The sequence below is a fragment of the Oreochromis aureus genome, linkage group 7 (genome assembly GCF_013358895.1).
Source record: "Oreochromis aureus strain Israel breed Guangdong linkage group 7, ZZ_aureus, whole genome shotgun sequence".
NCBI classification, from domain to species: Eukaryota; Metazoa; Chordata; class Actinopteri; order Cichliformes; family Cichlidae; genus Oreochromis; species Oreochromis aureus.
Genome location: NC_052948.1, coordinates 35,715,764 through 35,733,705, shown reverse-complemented (window position 1 = coordinate 35,733,705; position 17,942 = coordinate 35,715,764). Strand labels below are relative to the sequence as shown.

The 17,942-nt window shown below is 38.5% G+C and overlaps 2 protein-coding genes across 4 annotated transcripts in view; both read right to left on the bottom strand.

Annotated features, from left to right (window-relative positions):
- Positions 1-6,200, bottom strand: part of igsf9a (immunoglobulin superfamily, member 9a) — a 53,190-nt gene extending 46,990 nt beyond the window's left edge. The window contains exon 1 of one of the 2 annotated variants that reach the window (XM_031738977.2): positions 5,907-6,200. The gene's annotated coding sequence lies outside the window, so the exon portion shown is untranslated. The remainder of the gene's footprint in view (positions 1-5,906) is intronic. The other variant, XM_039615805.1, reaches the window with a different exon arrangement.
- A 1,050-nt stretch (positions 6,201-7,250) lies between these two features.
- On the bottom strand, positions 7,251-15,949 carry LOC116319639 (transmembrane protein 230-like). 2 transcript variants are annotated; one of them, XM_039615380.1, is made up of 4 exons: positions 15,825-15,949; positions 14,309-14,423; positions 13,538-13,669; positions 7,251-8,032 (listed from the first exon to the last, which is right to left on the bottom strand). In XM_039615380.1, exons 2-4 carry the CDS (start codon positions 14,405-14,407, stop codon positions 7,883-7,885), a joined length of 381 nt encoding a protein of 126 aa, XP_039471314.1. In that variant the 5' UTR covers positions 14,408-14,423; positions 15,825-15,949; the 3' UTR covers positions 7,251-7,882. The 2 variants fall into 2 exon arrangements, with proteins under 2 accessions (XP_039471314.1, XP_031594893.1); XM_031739033.2 differs by having other exon boundaries at positions 13,547-13,669.
- Between the last annotated feature and the right edge of the window lie 1,993 nt (positions 15,950-17,942).

The window sequence follows — 17,942 nt, the reverse complement described above, 5'->3', positions numbered from 1 at the left end:
ATCTCTGTACTTCCTGAAAATTAGCAGTGCTATTATCCTTGACCCAGCAGCTGGAGCAGCAAAGGTCTTATCAGCTCTCTATAACCATAAGGCTTTTATTGGCTTGTTCATTTCACGACCAGGACAAAGTCTGAACTCAAGAAAAACAATTACCCAGGCTGTCAACAGCTGCTGTGCTTGTTCCAACATATTCACATACTTCAGCAAACAGAACAACACACACAGATTTTCCACAAAATCAAAGGGAAAGTCAGGTGAGTTTTTTTTTTTTTGCAACACGTCCACTGATCGCAATGTGTTTGACAGTGAACACTCCCCTGCTCCTGCCCTTCATCCACGTGGCTTCATGCAAAGCAACACAACAGAGTCTATCCTGAACTTATGCTGGATTTAGGCCTTGCATGTTTGCTGAGACTGAGTATGACAAGCCAAGGTAAAGCTTCAACATTATGAATCTGTTGCTTCTCTCCCTCACACAGTGTGAGAACATGCACACACATACAAATAAAGACTCCCTGTTGCCATGACTAAGCTTCCCCATTTGGCTCTTAATGAACAGATGCTCAGCATCATCTACTTATTATTTATCACCCTTATTTGCCTCTTGTTAACTAATAAGAATGGAGATGATAAGGATTCAACACAAAGTAATCATTAAGTCGCTGATTAAAGAATTATAACCAGACCTCTGCCCCGCATCTGGCAAATACGTGCAAGCTTCAGCCGAATAAAAATGTTTATAGTTTTACTGCTTGACAAGGTAAGGCTTATTTATGTGAATGGTGAAATAGCAAGGCAATAAAGTGGATCCACATGAGTTAAAAGAAAGATTATTTTTGAAAGAGAGGGAAAAGAAAGGGAGGCTACAGCAAGAAGAGAGAGAGGGGGGCAAAAAAAATCAACTGCAGGACATTTTCCATCATTAAATTTGAACCAAAAATTCAGAGAGATGCCAAACAAAGCGGCCCGCACAGGTGAAGCTCTCAGCCATGGTAACACAGATGGTCTCTAGACATTTGCCACAGATGTATTATCCCTTCCTCTGACACTGAGAGGACGCGCATAAACACGAGCATGGTGACAGCACAGCACTCTGGAAAATGTATAAAGCTATACTAAATGAGCCAGTAGCTCACAAAAGAAAGCGCCCTGTCTCGCATAGATTTATCAGCTGGCAGAAATAGAAAAGTCAGTGACAGGCATGCTGCTGCTGAAATTCTGCGTTGTTGCCATTTTAATCTACATAAGGAAAGAAATAGGGAGCAGCTGATTAATCATCACAGAGGGCACAGTCACAGATTTATCAGCAGCCAGCTCTCCTTTTACCTACCACAATTAAAACTTAAAGATAAAGGAGCTCCTCTTGCCTAAATGTTTTCTGATGAAATTCTGTTTCTCATCCATGCATTTTGCTGTGATCCCTGCTTGTTTGGGCCCATTTTCAAAATATGTCTGTTACAATAGCACCGGTATCGATTTGGAAAACAACAGGTGCTGCATCCGTTAGAGAATATGAAACCAAGGGTATTTGTTTTGTGGGTTAGAACTGTTCAAGGCTGTTTGTATCTGCCAGCGAGCTACAGTAAATTGGACATTAGCCTCTGACCAGAGTGCAAGTAGAAAGGGGAAAGAAATCAAATTGCTCATTTGCTGTGACCTAAAGAGGTAAACAACTGCGTTTAACAGAAAATGGTGCTTCAGCTTAGGACAAACAAAATCATTAATCCAAAGGCATGACTATAAATATTAAAGTCCTATAGCACTGCAGAACTCAAACTTCAGGCATGGCCCCGAATCAGACTAAAAGGCCTCCATACGGTTGGATTTGGATTTAAACAGATTATAGTGCAACTGTGAGGGAAACACAGTGAAGACAGTAATCCAAAGCAATGCTTGCTTTGTGAATCACATTGTGATACACGTCCATCAACACTTTAAAGCTCAGGGCACCGAACAGCCTCCAACTGAGATGAATACAACACATACTTTAACATCAGGTATTCATCACATATTTGAAGAGTTTTCAGAGTGTGCTCACACAGCGTGACACGCAGAGAATTTCCAAGGTTGCTGTTATGGTAGAGTGCATGTGGATTTAAATCTGAGCAAGCCCAAGAATGTGTAGTGATCGTAATACTAACAGTTAGGTACAGCTTTTCATTAATTAATAATAGCATGATAGCATAGTCTCACAATGGCAAAGCTATCATACATATACATATACATATATATATATATACATACATACATACACACACACACACACACACACACACACACACACACACACGCCATCCTTTATACCAAAGTACTGGGTCATGATAAACTGATGGTGGCAGAACAGGAAAAGTCATACTTTGCCAAAGTTGTTACAATTCATCAATTCAATAGCAGCTTAGCTATTTATAACTAAAAGGCCAAAAATGTCAACCGATGGTCCTGCCTTGTAGTGGACTACTATAAAACCAGATTTTTACTTCCCTCCTTAAAGACTTGTGAGCTGAAATAAGGAACGCTGACTCGAAATTTTCCAACTATTTAGAGTATTTCTTTTTTAGAACTTTGCGTTGTTTGGTCTCAAACTAGTTGAAAAAAATATATCGTATTCACACAATGTTTAAAAAGGCTATATAACTTTAATTATTCCCAAAAGAATTCGGATTTACGTTAAAAGTACTTTTTAGTCCCACAGTTCTGGCTTCCTACTGAGTTTGCATATACACAAATCAGTCACAACATTAAAATGACATCATCTTGTTACAGTGCAATATTCTGCAGTGGTATTCCTATGCACTGGCATTCACATGGATACTTCTTTGACACGTAGCATGCACCAAAACATTAATGCAAGCCAACCACACACCCTTGTCCCCGCAGCTTCCCAGGTAGCAGTGCCCTCCACTAGCCCCAAAGGTCCCATGGCTTAAGCACAGATGTGGCCAGACAACAAAAGCCCTAGGGAACTCCTGCCAATCCACTGGTGCCAGACACCACAGGAAGCTCCCATGACTCGTGGACCCATCCCAAGACCATGTGCTGATGGGTCAGAGCTGTTTTGGCAGCATAACAGGGGACTTCACAGTGTTAAGGAGGTGTTTTTGATGTGACGCTGAGTAAAATTATTTCAATTTAAGACTCCAGTTCTTCTTTGGCAATCTCATTACTGACAATTTTGCAAATGTGAGCTGTCATGTCATGAGTGCTGACTGTCAGCTCCCTCTCAGAGCTCATAAATACTGCGCATTGGCAATCAACCTGCTCTAACCCACCCTGTAAGTCTACATTGTATTTTTTTTCATGGCTTGCATATGGGTTAGAAAAAGCCCATTTTCAAAGTCAAACACACACTTTCCATCACAATAGGAACCCCTCTGTGTAGCTTGGTTTGATGTGCACTTAAGAGAAAATAGGGCATTCGAAATGAGAGAGAAAACTGGAAAAATAAAGAGGGTTTTTTTTTTTTTTTTGCAGTGTGGGTATTGCATGTCTCTGCTCAGTAGCCTTTCTGTGAATCCAGGTGAATGCCACAATCTTTACTTCATTTAATCCATCATCTAAAGGTTACAGAGCTGAGTCCCAAATCAAGAGCTGCAAGTTCCAGGTTAAGCTGAAGTCATAAATGTTGTCTTTCAAGCCATAAATAAATTGTTATAAATCCAAATTTACTGTCAACTACCATCTATATTAACAATGCTACCAAAAATTTCAGATAATGCAGTTCTCTGTAAACTAATGGTCCAATTTTGAACGAGTATTTGTCATTTCTCTGCTGTTATGCATGCTACTGTCTGTGTTTTGTTGACAACAACAGAGTCTTGACTTCTGAATCAAATAACACAAGGTATCATCTGCTGTCTGTCTGCTGCTCTGCACTGTCAAATGCACCTTTCTCCAAAGCTCGTGCAACGTGACTGGCCACTGCTGAAATCATTCAAAGCACTGTGGTTGTTAGGGAAAAGATTTTATGACAAAGTGTTTAATCTTTGGGCTTGGAGAGGCTGTTGTCATTCCAAATGAAAGGGATAAACTCTGCATGAAAGTCTGAATCATTGGTGTCAAGTTAAGGTCTTCATGTCTAAAAAAAAAAGAGACATGAAAGCATTGCTTTCATTCAACTCAAGGTTTAAAATCAGATGAAATTCAAACATTAGGACAGTGTTTGCTCATAATATACAAGGCCAAATGTTTCAAATGAGGTGAGCATATGTACAAATGTTTGTGAGTCCAAATCTAAGGATTCAGACTGCTCTAAATGCTCCTGTTCAAAATCTACTGTTTGCAAACAGAAGCTAATCAGATGAATTTTGGCTTAAAGGGAGGGTGGCCTTAAAGGGAGTGGAACTGAAACTGCTTGTTTCCCACAGTGAATTAGTACTTTGAAGCAAGAACTGTGCAAAGAAACTCAGCAGAGTCAAGAATAAAAATATCAAGCTGGAAATGATCACAAGAGCTCTGCTTTAAAGATCCCGAAACACTTTTTATTCTTTTTAAATTCCGCTTTATCCTAAACATTGTACACAATTTTCATCCAAAGTTACACACGTTTTGGGTATTTCACCATAGTAGGGCCTTGTACATTTCCTTTCTTTCTGTCTGCCTTTGCTCTTCTCTGTGGTTTAAAGTGGGAGGGGCTGAGTTTGTTAACAGGTGACAATAAGGGACCAATCATGACTTGGCAACATTTGAATCATAACACTATTGTATTTACAAAATTTAAATGCATAAACACATGGTAGATTAGATTTTTGTTCATGTAGTCTCAGCTGTCTGTGTTGTAAAGGGATACATTAATACATTACGTTTTCCTTTTAAAAGGGCCATTGTATTATGGTGCATTGCACTTTTAACTATAATTTCAAACACTGAGCAGTTGATGGTTTCCATAGGTGTATTACACTGAAGAAACCACCTTGCATAGATGTTTTGTAAGTTATTCAACCGAAAGAATTACCCTTTTTTTTTTATTGACACTGTTGTCAGTTTTTCTCCAGTAACAGTACTGGGCTCACTGGAACGCAGAAGCTAAAAAAAAAAACAACAAAAAAAAACACTGGGAATTTAATAGTTTTGTAGATAATGATCTACTTCAACCCACTTTAGGTGTCAGATCTGAAGTGTTTATTGCATATGTACTATTCAGGTGCCACCAGGTCCTGCTGAATTAATTGCCACTCTGCTCCCTCTGATGATGTAAACTTTATGGAAAATAATATATAACGGGAAACTGCACCCATCTGGCACATCAGCAACCTCAATTCAAAAATAGCATTTCAAACCTTGTCTCGGAAAGTTATGAGACTATTTCTCCCATAAGTGGTGAAATAAAGATAGACGGTGGGTTCAATACGAAGACAATAGCAGAAAAATATGAGATCTTATATGCTGGTTCTGGCTCTACATATTGCACGGCTGCTTGTGAAAGTTGTATCCATATGCGGCATAAAATCCCCTCCTTGTGAATGTACCGTGTTTGTCTACTCACGCTCTAACGGCCAATATCTTAACCCTGTTTTTCTCTAATAACGTGACTCCAAATTCTTTAATAATCTAAAGGTTGTCATTCTCAATTAAAGCAACAGCCATAAAGGAAAAACAACATACAAATAAATAATGTAAACAATAGAAAACAGACTTAAGTTTGCATTGGGACGTTTAAATTACTCATGGCAAATGGCTGTTCCTGAGTTTCTGTCAGTTTCATATTGCGCATTAGAATGAAAATCCCCCCCATAGAAACTTCATTACTGACGTTTAAATGCATGCCACAGTTCAGAGGATTGAGAGGAAACTTGGCACTCCACAGTTTGAGCTCCGAGCATTAATTTCTCATCCTTTTAAAGCTGCTGGAAGTCAGACACACTTTCAAAATCATTAACAGCTTCTATTTTTTTTCTTACTTATCTTACCTGTAGCTCCGTTTCTTTTTTGAAAGCCGCTGGCAGATTTAGCTTTTAAAAACACATCCTTCTCGAGTGTTAGTCCAACTTGTGCCCGAGTTTGTAGACACCAGGTCAGTGGTTGAAAAACTAAAAGCGGGCCTTATTCCTTTGTAGCGTTGCAAACTACCTGAAATTTGAGCGTTTTCCTTTTAAAAGCCCACCGGCAACAGGTGTTCATTTCACTTACAGGTGACAGCGAAGGATCGACGTACTGTGCTCTTCCTGCCCGAGTCCAACCTCCCCCCTCCCTTCTTTCCTTCCTCCCTCCGCTGCTTGCTCCCGTTTCCTTGTTATGTTCAAATGGCTCAAAGCAAAACAAAGTAAACTGACAGACCACAGTCCTATAAGCCCCTGGATGTTTGAGCCAATGCTGATTTAATAACTGTGTTTGTTTGTGCAGGCAGAGGATGAAAGGAGATTTTTTTAGCCCTTAATCCCCTGATGGCATCCAGCTTAGCGGTAACCACAAGAGGGTGTCCTTTACCTGATGTTGGTGGCCAAACGGGGAGAACAGATATACTTGTTAGAAGGACAGATGTTTGGTTTTTTTTAAACTTAGTGAAAGTTTTTCCTAAAATTGCTTTTTTGATCCCTGTCTTTCGCTTTTTGATATAGACACATGTTAACACAGATTATTATTGTTAACACACTCAAGTTTTGATTCATGCATAGTCTGACATCAAAAGCATATCTCAAAAAGACTTTGCAGAGGATGTAATCCAGCTGTACCCAACAATCACAAAGGATAAAAAAAAAAAAACATCAAACTTTACTTTTGATTTGTAGTCTCATTTTTATTGTTATTAATATTTTTTTAACTCCAGCAAGTGTATGCAAAATAACATTTTGGTAAATATTCAAAACCAAGCAGATGTACACAAAAGGCAATACTTTATAAGGGAAGTGATACTTTTTTGTTAAAAAATACACTTTACATCATTAAAGTAATAAATCTTGATAGCAATGCAAATACAATCTTTAGGAGACATGCAAGTTCCCATCGTCTTTTACGATGTAACACATCATCCATCCGCTTCCGCTTATCCTTTTCAGGGTCACGGGGGGCGCTGGAGCCTATCCCAGCTGTCATAGGGCGAGAGGCGGGGTACGCCCTGGACAGGTCGCCAGTCTGTCGCAGGGCCAACACACACGGACAGACAACCATTCACACTCACATTCACTCGCACATTCACACCTAGTGACAATTTGGATTATCCAATTAACCTATCCCCACAAGCTGCATGTCTTTGGACGGTGGGAAGAAGCCGGAGTACCCGGAGGGAACCCACGCAAACACGGGGAGAACATGCAAACTCCACACAGAAAGACCCCGGCCTGATGGTGGAATTGAACTCAGGACCTTCTTGCTGTGCGGCAACAGTGCTAACCACCGTGCCACCGTGCTGCATCATGAAACCACAAATTTAAAATACAAGATGTCTATTTGTACATCATTAAAGTACTATACAAAAATCACACAGATTCTCGTGCACTCTAGAAGTAGTAAATTAGAGGCATCTGTCAAAATCTCTATTCACTGATCATTTCTTACTGTATGTAGTGAGGTGCGTAACAGCGAACACACTGATGTGCTGTTTCAGGTAAGCAGATGGACTGATATCCACCAGTCACTGAGTGTTTTAATGTTAATAAAGCTGCATATATATGTAAAGTCTCTAACTTCTGTAGAGCTTTGGCAGATATGTGAACACACAAGCCACATTTTAGGAAAAAAGTCAGGAGAAAAAAACAAACAAACAAACAAACACAAACACACACACACACACACACCATAAATCTTTCAGTAAGCCCACCCAGATAAATACAGGTATCTATCCTAAAATTATATGGTTTTACTTTTTGATACATACATTCAGACAGAAAACAGCAGGCACCAAGATACACAGTGAGGAAAAATAGGGGATGATTGGATGGTATTTGGTTCAGTCGCCAAAGTCTGGGATGTCATCATAGGAGTAACCCCGGTAACCCTTTGCAGCATAGTAGGCGATTCTCAAATGGTAAAATCCCGGAAGAAAAACGAGTATCCCTATGATGATGATGGGAATAGCTCCTACAGTGCTGTCGGAATGCTAAAAACATGAAGAAAAAAATAAAGAAAATCTGGGAATCAGAAGGAATTTACACGCTATGATTTCAGTTAGTTACCTAAATAATCCTCCTCGTTAATGCTCACATTATTACATTCTGTAACCAAGTTTAGATAGACTTCATACATAGTGAATACCAAATACTGCATTTAGTAATGGAATGCCAGAGGAAGTCATTAAAGACTAATGTACTCCATCACGCTTTAACATACTTACCTCAACACTGCCTGTCAGCACTACATAGACACACTCTACACAGATGAGGCATGCAGCCATGATGACTTCATAGTCTGAGATCTGATTTCATGTAAATGATAAGTCATTACATATGCATGGCATCTAACAACCAGGAGGCAAAGACAGACTCCATCAACACCAAAGAGATGTGTTTAATTTGTTTAATTTTACCACCAGATGGCAGTCTTGTGCTCAGAGTCACTGTAACCCTCAACCAGTTTTTTTCTTTTTTTTTTAAAGACCGGGAGCTGCACTGGGCTGCGGTAATGTCGATCATTTGTCTCTATTAAGCTTCTGAAATGTTCTATTTATCTGTGTCTTGTAAAGTGTCCACTTACAGCACCTTTTCTGATGGATGTCAGCAGGCGACTTCTCCTCCGCTGCCAAACGAGATGGCTCAGTTGGCATGACAGTGGCCCTATATTTAGGCCACATGATAACTGAGCCACCACCATGAGAAGTGAGCAAGCTCCATTCATTAAGGAAGAACAGGCAAAGAATACAAAAGTCCCAGAAGATCAGGAAGTGAAAAAAGATCTTTCATTTCAGTCTCTTTGCATTAATTTGGGTGAACAGACCCTTGACTCTTCAAAAATAAATAAATAAATAAATAGGACTTTAATGCCTAAATTGGCTGCGTTCATTCAACCTCTTTCCCCTTGGTTAATTTCTTTGTTTTTGCCACTGCAATGGTTGACTAGGCTGAGTCAAAGGTTCCCAACACAATGTTCACTGAAGCCCTTGACATGGTTCCAGTTGTAAAACAACTGTTATCTAATACACACACACACACACACACACACACAGAGAAAAAGATTAAACATTATTTTAGCCCCAAACCCATACAGCCTCTTGCAAACAAACCTGTCTGGTTTCTATTGCTGTAGTATCTATCGCTTGAACCTTGGATAATCTCCTAGTATTAGATATGCTATTTTAACTTGTGTGGGATAACTGGCAAGTACAACAGACTCATATACTCTGATGCTGCCTTCACGTCAGATCAAATTTTCTGCAAATACCATCTGCAGAGTAGTTTAAAAAATATTCACATTACCCTCCTACTGATACTGCGAATATGTGCAGGCTCAGTTATCTCCTGTGCGGTGTCATGAATTTAGGAAGCAAAAACCCCAAAGCAGGGGTTCCACTGAAGTTTAAACTCCAAGCTATAAAATATCAAAATCATTAGTTATATTCAGAAACACATAAAAGCACTGAGACCAGTAAAAGCAAGAGCATAGCACAAATCTGACAGCAGGACTATAAAATCTCAGGACAGCTGTTCAATTACAGCTATTTAAGAACAAGAGTAACAGCAGCGGGGGTGGTTTAATTGCTGCTCAGGATGAAACTTTGGATTTTTTTGTTGGCTCTCCAACTGTGTGTCAAAAGTAGGGCCGGGTAATACCAACAGTGCTTTATTAGTGCAGACAGACGTGTCTCTATAGTACCAAAAACGGTCATGTAGAACAAGAATATCTGGACAGATTGACCGTCTTGTTTACTTATTCTTGTCAGCAAATCAGGCCTTTATGCCTTCAGAACTGTCTTATCTATTTTTGGCATGGATTCATCAAGGTACAGGAGTCTCTAGTCTAGTCTCTAGAACACTTCTAGAGGTTTTGGTCCATACTGACAATGACAGCATCACACAGTTGCTGCAAATTTATCAGCTGATGCTCACTAGATATTCTCTCTTTTTTGGACCATTGTCTAAGTTGAAGGCTAAGTGCACTGAGTTGCTTTAGATATACTGAGTTGATTAGATATTTGAGATATTTCTGTTAACAATTAGTCAGACAGACAACATCTAACTCAAGGAATGAAGCAGTTTTCTGGCTACACATAACAGGCAACTTAGCCAACAACCAGTCAAACTGTATCTTTAGGCCCTTTGTTACTAGCACCTAGCAACTTACTTCATAGGAGTCTACAAAAAATATCAAAGATAACACATTTTTAAAGACGTATAATAGTATTTTATATTATTCCCAAGAGCTAGCCAATAACTTGGGGGTATCTCCACATGTTATGCAGTGTGTCCTTAAAAGCTTTTAAAGAAACTAGACAAGAAGGAGGACAAAAGAAGCACAGGCCTGAAAAAAATATTTTAAAAAAACACATCTACAACAGATGATCAGTCTCTGAACGTTATGTCCTTAAGAAATACGGGGGTCCAGCAAAGACCTGGCACATGGCCAGAGAGATGCATCTGGCCTCTCAGTTGATCCATCACCTGTTCACCAAAGCTTCATCAGAAATGGTCTCTGTACAAGGGTAGCTGTCAAGAAGCCATTCTTAAGGAAGGGAAACAGGAAGAAAAGGCTGAAGCAGAAAAACACATAATGTAACACTGAAAGTCATCGACTGGCCTCCCTAAAGCCTGCACCTCAACATTATTGAAGCAGTGTGGGATCATCTTGACAGAGAATGGAACAAAAGGCAGCCAGCATCCAAAGAAGCGCTCTGAATGTCCTTAAAGAACTGTTCCTGAAGACTACTTAAAGAAATTGCCTCAGAGGGTTCGGGCTGTGCTGAAGAATAAAGGTGGTCATACCAAACAGTGACTTACAAGCTCAATACAATTCTACCAACTGTTTCTGCCCTATATACTGTACGTTTCCATAAATCGCTATACTCATTTCCCATTTTGCCCTCAAAACACAAAGAAATGAGGAGCGGTTCAAGACTATTTGTTCTCTTTTGTCAGAGTTACATCTTTAGAATAATATCACACAAATGGCTGTATACTAAGCATATAAATACAGACGGTAGCTATAAAAATCAAGGCAAATAGTAATTCTTGCTCTGTCCAAAGACAACATAGAAACAGACAGAAATACTGTGGCATATGAGTCCCAATTAAATCCTAACTTGTCATTTTAGGTTTTGATTCATTTCAGTTTTTGTGTGGATTTAAGATGCTCATTAATGAGTTTCATATCCTGGCAAGCACACTCTGTTATCTTTCAACTAAGCAGGTAAACAAAGCTAACCAGCTGGTGACTCCACCTTCAAATGAGAATGGTGTAGCTCTGTTTTTCAACTGTCAATAAGAAAGGAAACACGTATTTCCAAAACTGCTACAAACTATTCTTCAAACACCAAAATGCATTATAGATGATGCCCTTCAAATGATGTAGAAAACACTTTCTGGATACATAAATCTTAGGGAAGCTGCAGAAGAAACACGAACATAAAGTAACATGCAGAAAGAGGTGATGATTTGACCCTTATAGCGAGGGCATGCGGTTGCATTTTTCTAGCATTTCCACGCAAAGGATCGATACAAAGCTGTTCTGAGTAATCATGGTTATTCTTTGAAGAAACATTTCTATCCTGCTCTCATCTTTAAGTATAACAAAGCCCCCATCCACAGGGCACAAGGGGTCGATTCATGGTTTAATGAATTCCTCTGAGAAACTGTGAACTTGTGTTAGACAGAGGTGCCCACCACACTAATCAAAGTCCCAAAAAGGACAATATCTGTTTGACTGGCATTCCATCTTGGGGTGGGCAACATAGTCTTAAAATTACATCACAATATATCACAATGGAAATTATGCAATAATGACATTTTTGATGATATAGAAGAAATACTGAACATTGTATCTGTGATTGCAGCTCACAGGCAGCAAAATTTATTAGTGAACACAAAGTAAAGGGAATATTCCACCCCTCTTTTCCAATGATTTCCGGTCAATGTTGACAGATTGCCTAATTTGAAGTGTGAATCTTTTGCCACAAGGTGCCAGCAGGAGCAGCAGCATTATTTTGCAGCAATAGTGACACAGCATGAATCAAATGTAATCACAAAAGTAGCTTTGGCAGAGTTTTCCCTGGAAATTTGAGGTAAAAGTATAACATAACTGCCTAACATGTTGCCAATAACTAAAGTTCCTTAACTCTGTAAGGAACTGTATATTGTTGTCACATATAAAATATCTTTCAGTTTTATTATCTGTCGTGTTGTATTTTGATTACTCTTCCAGTCATATGAGTGCAGTTAAATGCTCCAGTGATGCTCAGGTGAGTCATTTGTTTAATTTTGGATTGCACATCACCTCCTCACGTGCTTTCATAGCCTTGGTTGCACTCGACGGCATTTTTTCCTGAAATGGTGAAACAATCTTGTTGTTTCCACATTTAGCAGGAACAGTTTTCTTGCATATTTTGTAAAGTATTGTGCTTATCTGAAGGTCTGATCTCTTATAGCCAATACTACTGAAGTATTACCCTTTTATCACAGGCCGACACAATGCTCGCGTTCTCACAAATGTTTGGCTTGTGTCTTTGTTGTACATGCTAAATAAGGCATAGCGTTGTTATATCAGTGATAACATGACAGCACACTGAAGCTGCTCTGGCAGCATGTGGCAGTGAAAAACCTAACTTTCAGCCTGCTTCATAATCATTTGGAGCATAGTCCTAGACTAAAAGAACATTTAATCACAATCCCCATTAGAAATAGTTAGTCCAGTATGAGGCATAATCCAAGTCTTGGAAACTAAACATTTACCTTTGTTTTTCCCTTTGATTTGTCACCCATCTGTAGCTCTAAATAGGTTTTAAACATAAGAAGACAGGACCGGCTCAGAGAGAAGGAGTTCCTTCACAAATGAATTTCTGGGGACTTGTATTCCTGACACAAGCCTTACCATTGGATTTCAGAAAAGAGGAACAAAAGAAAATGACTTTGTAAACACTAAGCGTTTTTTGGCAGCAGACAAGGAAATTGTTTTTCAAGCTAAAGGCTGTAGACATGTTTCACTGAAAACTCAAAATTACTCTTCACTTAAGGCAAAACATATAAAGTCAAACATATGTGTCAAACATATGGCCCATGGGCCAGGAAAAGCCCACCAGAGGGTCCAATCTGGCCCACGGGAAAGCTTTGGAAATTGCGGAAATTTTAAAGGCTTAAACTTTGAAACTGTATTTTCATAAGTTTTAGTCTTCTTAATAACAAATATATAACCTATGGCATTTCACCAGAGCAAGTAACAAATACACTTTTATTTTTCAATTTTTAGTATTTGATATAATAACAGAAAAGTTCCTTCCTATTCACTATTTTCTATTAAACGTTTCTTTTTTTCACAAAGTGCATAATATGACATTTTCTGTGAATTCACACATAATTTCTGTTTCAGGACAAAGTCCTTCATTTCTTTACAGTAAAATTATTTTTGGTGTAAAGACTCCATCAATGTAAATTTTTTTTGAACAGATATTAAACACACTAACCAAACTCACCGCAACCGGTATGATTTTTGCCAAAAGAAGGGCCCCCAAGATAATTAGTAAGGAGCCAATCAGAAACAGGAATATTGCCAGTGCAATCGCCTTGTATGGGATCTTTGGAGGGGGTTTCTTGAACTGTGAACAGTGAAATTGTGGAAAAATATAGTTAGTTTTCAATTTTGTACATCAGAATATATTGATATCGTATGATTTCATGAGGCAGCTACTCAATCTAATCTACTTTAATGCAATTAGAATTTCCCCATCTCCAGATCAGCTTGCTTCCATGTTTAGCAACAAGAAATATCTCTTGCCCCATGACAGTTGGAAAGCTGTTCTGTATAGTACTAATCTCAAAATCAAGAATTCAGCCTGAGATTACATGGAAAGATGCTGGGATTGCCTAAATCCAAAGTACATTTTCCAAGATACTTGGAACAACCTACCTGGCAAGTAATTTAGAAATGATGCCAATATAACAAAGAGAACTGGCACTCTTTTAAATGCAAACAGTGACCACACTACCCAGTAATTTGATTATTTTTCTTCCATGTTTACTCCACTTTGTTTGGAAGTTAACTATGTACGACCTACTCATGATATTACTGTTGAAAGCAGCTTCATTTGTTATGCCTAAAACTTTTGCAAAGTCGTTTTAATTACAGAGGGCCTCAGCTTTTACACAGAATCATTACTTAACGATTCATAACAAATCACTGCTGGTGGTGGAGAAATGTTTTTAACATTCTGTCATCAATCCACAAAGTCTCTCACCTGTAAGTCTATGTAACCATCATCATCAGCAGCCAGCCGTGAGTATTTGACCTTATTGTTAGATATTCCAGCAGTGAGCATGTTGCTTCTAGTTGTCATCACTATGGCATAGAAGCTGTTTGGAGAGAGAAGTACAGACAGGTAATCATCCAAGATGGCTACATTTATCTCGTTCGGTGTCGTGAGCTGAAGGAGAGCCGTCTATTTTTGATCTATCCAGAGAAAAACAACCTGACAACTAAAGCTCAACATTGATGGGGGAAAAAAAAAAAAAAAAAACTGAATCAAAAGGATTCTGCTCACTGATTTATAAAACTGCCCAAAGCATTTAGAAATAGAAAAGATTATTCAACATCCATCACAGTCGTCAAACTTATACATGCTCTCAACACAGATAAGTTTTATAGGAACCATGAAATGCCGCTGAAATAGCAATCTCAGTAAAAAGACTGAGAGGTCAGTGACCGGGATACACTCATCTGCTCTTTTCATTTTCACTTCTGCTTGAACATGTAAACAGTGAACAGATAACTTCCTCAGATAAACCGGTTTACATTCAAATAAGGCAAGGTCATGGAATAGCTTGATTTAAAGTATTTATTATAGAAGAGAGATTTTGTGAAAAGGAATATGGGGGAACTCCCCCGCCCCCATCTTTTCAGTAACAAATCCTTACAGATTATAACTCATCTCAAGAGAGTTTGTGAGGGACACTGCTTCTATTCCACACACAGCTTCTCGTTTGCATCGCGCATAAGCAAGTCAGTGTCGATGAAAACAGTTTAACCGATTATTCTGCTTCACTTGTCGCAGCATCCATTCAAGAAAATAAAGAAATATAAAAAACAAAATAAATACAGCAACACTGACCTACCCCAGAGAAACCCAGAGAAATGTGACTACTCATGTGATCTGATCTCTCTTAAAGCCCGTGTTGTGTTTAATTTGGATCCCAAAAAAATTGTGGACGCTATATCAACACAGTATACAGGAGCATTCAGAAACATCTTGTTATTTTGCTGACAGCTGTCACATCAAGTCGACACAGAGCCATTTGTGATCAGGAAAGCTCCGGGTTATGTCAATAATGTCGTAGTGAATCATACAAGATTATTTTCAGAGGGACTTGTCTTGATGACTTTTGAAGAAAATGAAGGAAAATTAACTTTTTTAATTTGGGGAATGATTTGAAAAACCACTGTGAGAAATTAAAGGAAATATAATATACTCATATGTAACTAATAAGACGGTAGGGCTGCGTGCAATATTGGCTTCCCTTATTCACTGAACTACGATAATACGACATAAAGCAGAGTTACTAGCACCATTTAAATTCACAAACCCTGACTTACCATTACAAATCACCATTATTTTACTGTGTACTAGTGCGCATTACTGCTAGCGAACTTTGGTTACCTAATTAGCTAGAACATTAGCCATTTAGAAGTTATCTATCAAAAGCTAGCAAACATTAACAGACAGTCGCGAACACATAAAGCTCGTTTCCTTATCTCACCGTTATCTAAAGTGTGTGCAAACAGCACAAATGTGTCCATGTAGCTCGGAATACTCTCAGCGGCGCCACATCTGCATTGTTTACACCTGATAAAAACTACATCAACTTCCTTATTTTTGGTTTCGTCATGGCGCATGCGCACACAAATGTCTCGTTTTAACTTTCTAAACAATTAATTTAAACAACACGCAAACTATTACATAATGAACATGGTGAGAAATATGAAAAGAAGTGAGAAAAGAAAGGAACAGAAAAAGAAAACAAAAAATAGCTCTAAAAGCATATGAGCAAAGAGCAATGTCAGCATGACATTAAACATAACCTAAAACAAAATACCTTTAATAAGGCAGAATGAATACATATCTAAGAAATACAAAGCAAAACAAATATATCAATAAAGTGGAAAAAATAAAATGCAAGAAGGAAATGAGCTCAATTAATCACATAAAATAAAATTACAAAAAATGAAGGTGGCCCAAATGCAAAATTCTTAATAAAATCCAACAGAATGTTATGTTAAAAGCTAATTAAAGGTGCTCAATATGTAAAAATATAAATGAAAATAATAAAATACAATGCATCAGTATTTAAAAAAAAAACTATTTTAAAAGCTGGCTTCATAAATTCACTCAGTGTATTCCTAGTGATGGTTATTTTTGTTGAGAGTGACCAGGATGGACAGGATTAGAAATGACCATATCAGAGAGATACCTTAGGTGATATTTAGAGACAAAGTTAGACAGATGAGGCTCAGATGGTTTGGACATGTGCAGAGGAGGGATAGTGGATATATTGGGCAAACAATATGAAATATGAAGCTGCCAGGCAGAAGAGAAAGAGAAGATATAGTGAAGGAGGATATACAGAACTTGGTGTGACAGAAAAGGCTGTTAAAGATAGGGTAAAATGGAGGCAGATGATCTGTGATGACCCCCAAAGGGATCAACCAAAAGAAGGAGAAAGTGGATTTATTAAGTAAAATAGCCAAAATTCACAATAAAACTGAGCAAAAATGATTTACTAAATACAGTAAAAAATAAATAAATGAGCAGCAGATATCAGATGGCCAGAAAGTGTCTCAGTATAACAGAGTGTAAAATGTAGTGGACAGTACAATACACTGGCTCTGCGTAAACAGTTAACATGCGAGACAATGATTGTCTGCTAGATAGACATGTTGCATTGCAGGCTGCCAGTACGCACAGACAGACTACAATTACCACTTAAATCCAAACCTACAGACAATTTCGAATCACCCTAATATGGATGTCTTTGGACTGTGGGAGGAAATCAGTGAAAGCCCACTCAGGCACAGAGAGAACATGTAAACTCCACACAGAAAGTGCACCAGCACTTAGAAAGTCCTTCATTCGATATTCCACCTCCATAAAAGTAAAGAGCCTTCTCAGCTAAAGTGTTAAACTAGCTATTATGTTGGTGCCTTATAATTATTGAAATATTGTTGTAAAAAGAGAACACGTTATTATATAAGTAGCAATTTAAAAGGTGACGCAAGTCAAGGTGTTTTTTATGATCTGTACAAAAAACACAAGATTAAAATGACTAAAAGATAAAGGGTATTAACTTTAGGCACCTTGTTAGTGTACAATGTTTTGCTTGGAAACCTTGGTTCCTGGTATTCATGCCACCCACATCAAGACTGCAGAAGATCATATGGACATAGCATGTAACATGGACTGGCTCATATACCGCTTTTCTACACTGTTTGAGCAGTCAGCACTTACTGATGTTAGCTGTCACTCCCCACCACGCAACACAACAAAACATGCTCAGCAGTGCATCGGGGAACGCAACTCAAAGACCTTGAAGCCTTCGATTCTACCTGAAAACTTCCCCAGAGCTCAATTTTCTAGATGAATCAGTCATCAGAACAAGCCTGACCTATGGAGACCCCATCATGAAACACAAAGGTTACTAAAAATCTGAGAACCAGATACCCTGCCCATACCCTGACGAGTCAGAGCTAAAATGTTTTTCTCCAAACTGTAGTGTAAGTAAAAATATGGTTATAATGGGCATACCTTTGCAAATGATTCCAATGTAAATCCGTGAATTAGCTACATGCAAACTACAAAAGTAATGCATAAATAGCCCTTT

What these genes read in the sequence shown, in the direction of transcription:
- LOC116319639 (XM_039615380.1), bottom strand. Translation starts at nt 14,407, where the DNA reads ATGACAACTAGAAGCAACATGCTCACTGCTGGAATATCTAACAATAAG. An exon ending in ATGGTTACATAGACTTACAG is followed by an intron (nt 13,670 to 14,308) that starts GTGAGAGACTTT and finishes CACTGTTCACAG; the next exon opens with TTCAAGAAACCCCCTCCAAA. An exon ending in TACCGGTTGCGGTGAGTTTG is followed by an intron (nt 8,033 to 13,537) that starts GTTAGTGTGTTT and finishes TCATGTTTTTAG; the next exon opens with CATTCCGACAGCACTGTAGG.